The sequence below is a fragment of the Penaeus vannamei genome, unplaced genomic scaffold (assembly GCF_042767895.1).
Source record: "Penaeus vannamei isolate JL-2024 unplaced genomic scaffold, ASM4276789v1 unanchor82, whole genome shotgun sequence".
NCBI classification, from domain to species: domain Eukaryota; kingdom Metazoa; phylum Arthropoda; class Malacostraca; order Decapoda; family Penaeidae; genus Penaeus; species Penaeus vannamei.
This window is the reverse complement of record NW_027213086.1, coordinates 22501-25000: the sequence shown is the minus strand read 5'-3', so window position 1 is coordinate 25000 and position 2500 is coordinate 22501. Positions and strand designations below refer to the sequence as shown.

The 2500-nt window shown below is 48.3% G+C and overlaps 1 protein-coding gene across 1 annotated transcript; it reads right to left on the bottom strand.

Annotated features, from left to right (window-relative positions):
• Positions 1–192: 192 nt before the first annotated feature.
• On the bottom strand, positions 193–714 carry LOC113819088 (uncharacterized). The gene has a single exon (XM_027371329.2). It carries the CDS (start codon positions 712–714, stop codon positions 193–195), a length of 522 nt encoding a protein of 173 aa, XP_027227130.2.
• Positions 715–2500: the final 1786 nt, after the last annotated feature.

Sequence of the window (2500 nt, the reverse complement as noted above, 5' to 3'; positions counted from 1 at the left end):
GAAGTCGTGGGTGGGGGTCGATGCTTTGGCGTTGAGGGCATGGGTGGGGGTCGTTATGTTTAGGGGCATGGGTGGGGGTCGTGAGGCGGAATGGGCGGGGAATGTAGGCGTGGGTGGGGGTCGTTTGGCGTTGAAGTCGTGGGTGGGGGTCGATGCTTTTATGTTGAGGGGCATGGGTGGGGGTCATTGCGTTTAAAGGGCATGGGTGGGGGTCGTGAGGGTGGGAATGGGCGGGGAATGTGGGGCGTGGTAAGATCTGTTTGGCGCGAAGTCGTGGGTGTGGGTCGATGCTTTGGCGTTGAGGGCATGGTGGGGGGTTTTCGTTTGGGCGGGTTTTTTAGGGTATGGGTGGGGGTCGAGGTGGGAATGGGCGGGGAATGTGGGGCGTGGGTGGGGGTCGTTTGGCGTTGAAGTCGGTGGGTGGGGTCGATGCTTTATGTTGAGGGCATGGGTGGGGGTCATTGCGTTTAGGGCATGGTGGGGTGGTCGAGGCGGGGAATGGGCGGGGAATGTGGGGCGTGGGTGGGGGTCGTTTGGCGTTGAAGTCGTGGGTGGGGGGGTCGATGTGCTGGCGTTGAGGGCATGGTGGGGTCGTTGCCGTTTAGGGTATGGGTGGGGGTCGTGAGGTGAGAATGGGCGGGAATGTGGGGCGTGGGTGGGCTGCTGACGGTGTGGATGTGGGCAATGGGGCGTTGAGCGTATTTTAGGGATCATTTAGCGTTGCAAGCGTGTTTTTGGGCTCCCGGGGCTTTAGTGCGTGCTAGGGGGATTTCAACCATGGGTGTTTGGGCGGGGGGATCGTGGGAAAAGGGGAGGGGGGGGGATGGGGTCTCTGTTCAATTCAAAAAAAATGTCCGTCTAAAAGGATGTAGATTTTCTCTTTTTTTCCCTTATTCCCAATATTTAAAAAAAACATCATAAACAATTATCTATTCTAAATTCTAAAACGCTTTTAGAAGAATAAGGAGAGAGAAAGGGTAAAAACGTCATGGGGGGGTTTCCTCTTTCTGAAGTGGAAAAATAACCCCTATCGCCTACCAAGACGCTATCTACCACATATGTAATTGAACACTAACCCCAAGCCAACTAAACAAAAAAAATTTTAAAAACAAGCAAAAAAAACAGTGGTGAAATAGAATAAAAAAAAAATAATAATAATAAAAGAAAAAAGAAACCAATTAAAACGCAGCCGATGATCAGATCTTAAAAAGGATAAAAAAAAAAAGGATCACATGATAACCCCTCGTCTAATATTCCAAACTAAGGGGGTAAGATGACATGAAGTTATCAGCCCTGACTTCCCCAGCAGCTTATCACTAAGCCTCTTATCATTTGATTTTTCTTCCCCCCCCCCCTCCCATTTAATCTAATCCCCCCCGTCCCCCTTACTAAATCCCCTTCCCCTCCCCTTCCCTCCCCTTTTTGTTTTCCTTTCCTCCCATTCCCCCTTGCTAGGTTGGATTCCCTCTTTCCCCGTCTCTCTCCCTACCTCCTCCTCCCTTCTCTTCCCCCCATTCAGTCCTTTCCCCTCCCCCTGTCCCCCCATCACATCCCCCCTTTTCCTTCTCTCGCTATCTTTTTTACTTCATTAAAAATTTGATTTCCCCTTTTTCTGCCTCCCATTCTCACTTGTGTTAAACCCCCACCCCCCTTTCCCCTTTCCCCCGGTTATTTCCTTCCCTCTTTATCTTTTCTCTATCCCCACCCCCTCTTCGTCTTTGCCCGTCTTTCCTTTACTGAAGTCAGCTTCCCCCCACTCTACCCCCATCCCCACTTCACCCTCCCCCAAACCCCTATTAATGTTGTTTCACCCCACCCCACCATCCCACACAGAAGGCATGAAGAGGAAATGTAAAAGCTTATCAAAGACAATTTCCCACCACCGTAGCATCATTTCCCCCTGCCCATATACCCTGCCCTAATACCCATTCTCTTACCCTTTTTCCCATTTCTAATATCTCTCTCCCTTTCCCCCTCTCAATTTGCGTTTCCTTCTACTACTCTTCTTCTACTTCCATTTCTTAACACCATCTTACTCCCCTTTTTTCTCCTTTTGCGTTTTATTTTATTTTCATCATAGCGCACAGTATGTATGTGCGCGTTTTGCATGTGTACATATTTTCATTGTTCATGTGGCTGTGTGTGTGTTTCGTGTGTTTTTTTTCCCCGAATATCCTACAGACATCTACCCTCTCAGACGACGCACTGCGCCTCCTCAACATGCCCAGGGCTCCCGCCTGCGGCCCTCATTTTCCCCTTGGTATTCGCAGTCCTCTCTTCTTCTTCTTCTTCTTCTTCTTTTTCTTCTTTCTTTTTCTTCTTTTCTTTTTTTCTTCTTCTTCTTTCCTTCTTTTTTTCTTCTTCTTTTCCCTTCTTCTTTTCTTTCTTTCTTCTTCTTTCTTTTTCCCCCTTTTTTTCTTCTCTTTTTTCTTTTTTTCTTCTTCTTCTTTCTTTCTCTCTCTCTCTTTCCTTTCTTCTCTCTCTCTTTTCTCTCTTCTCT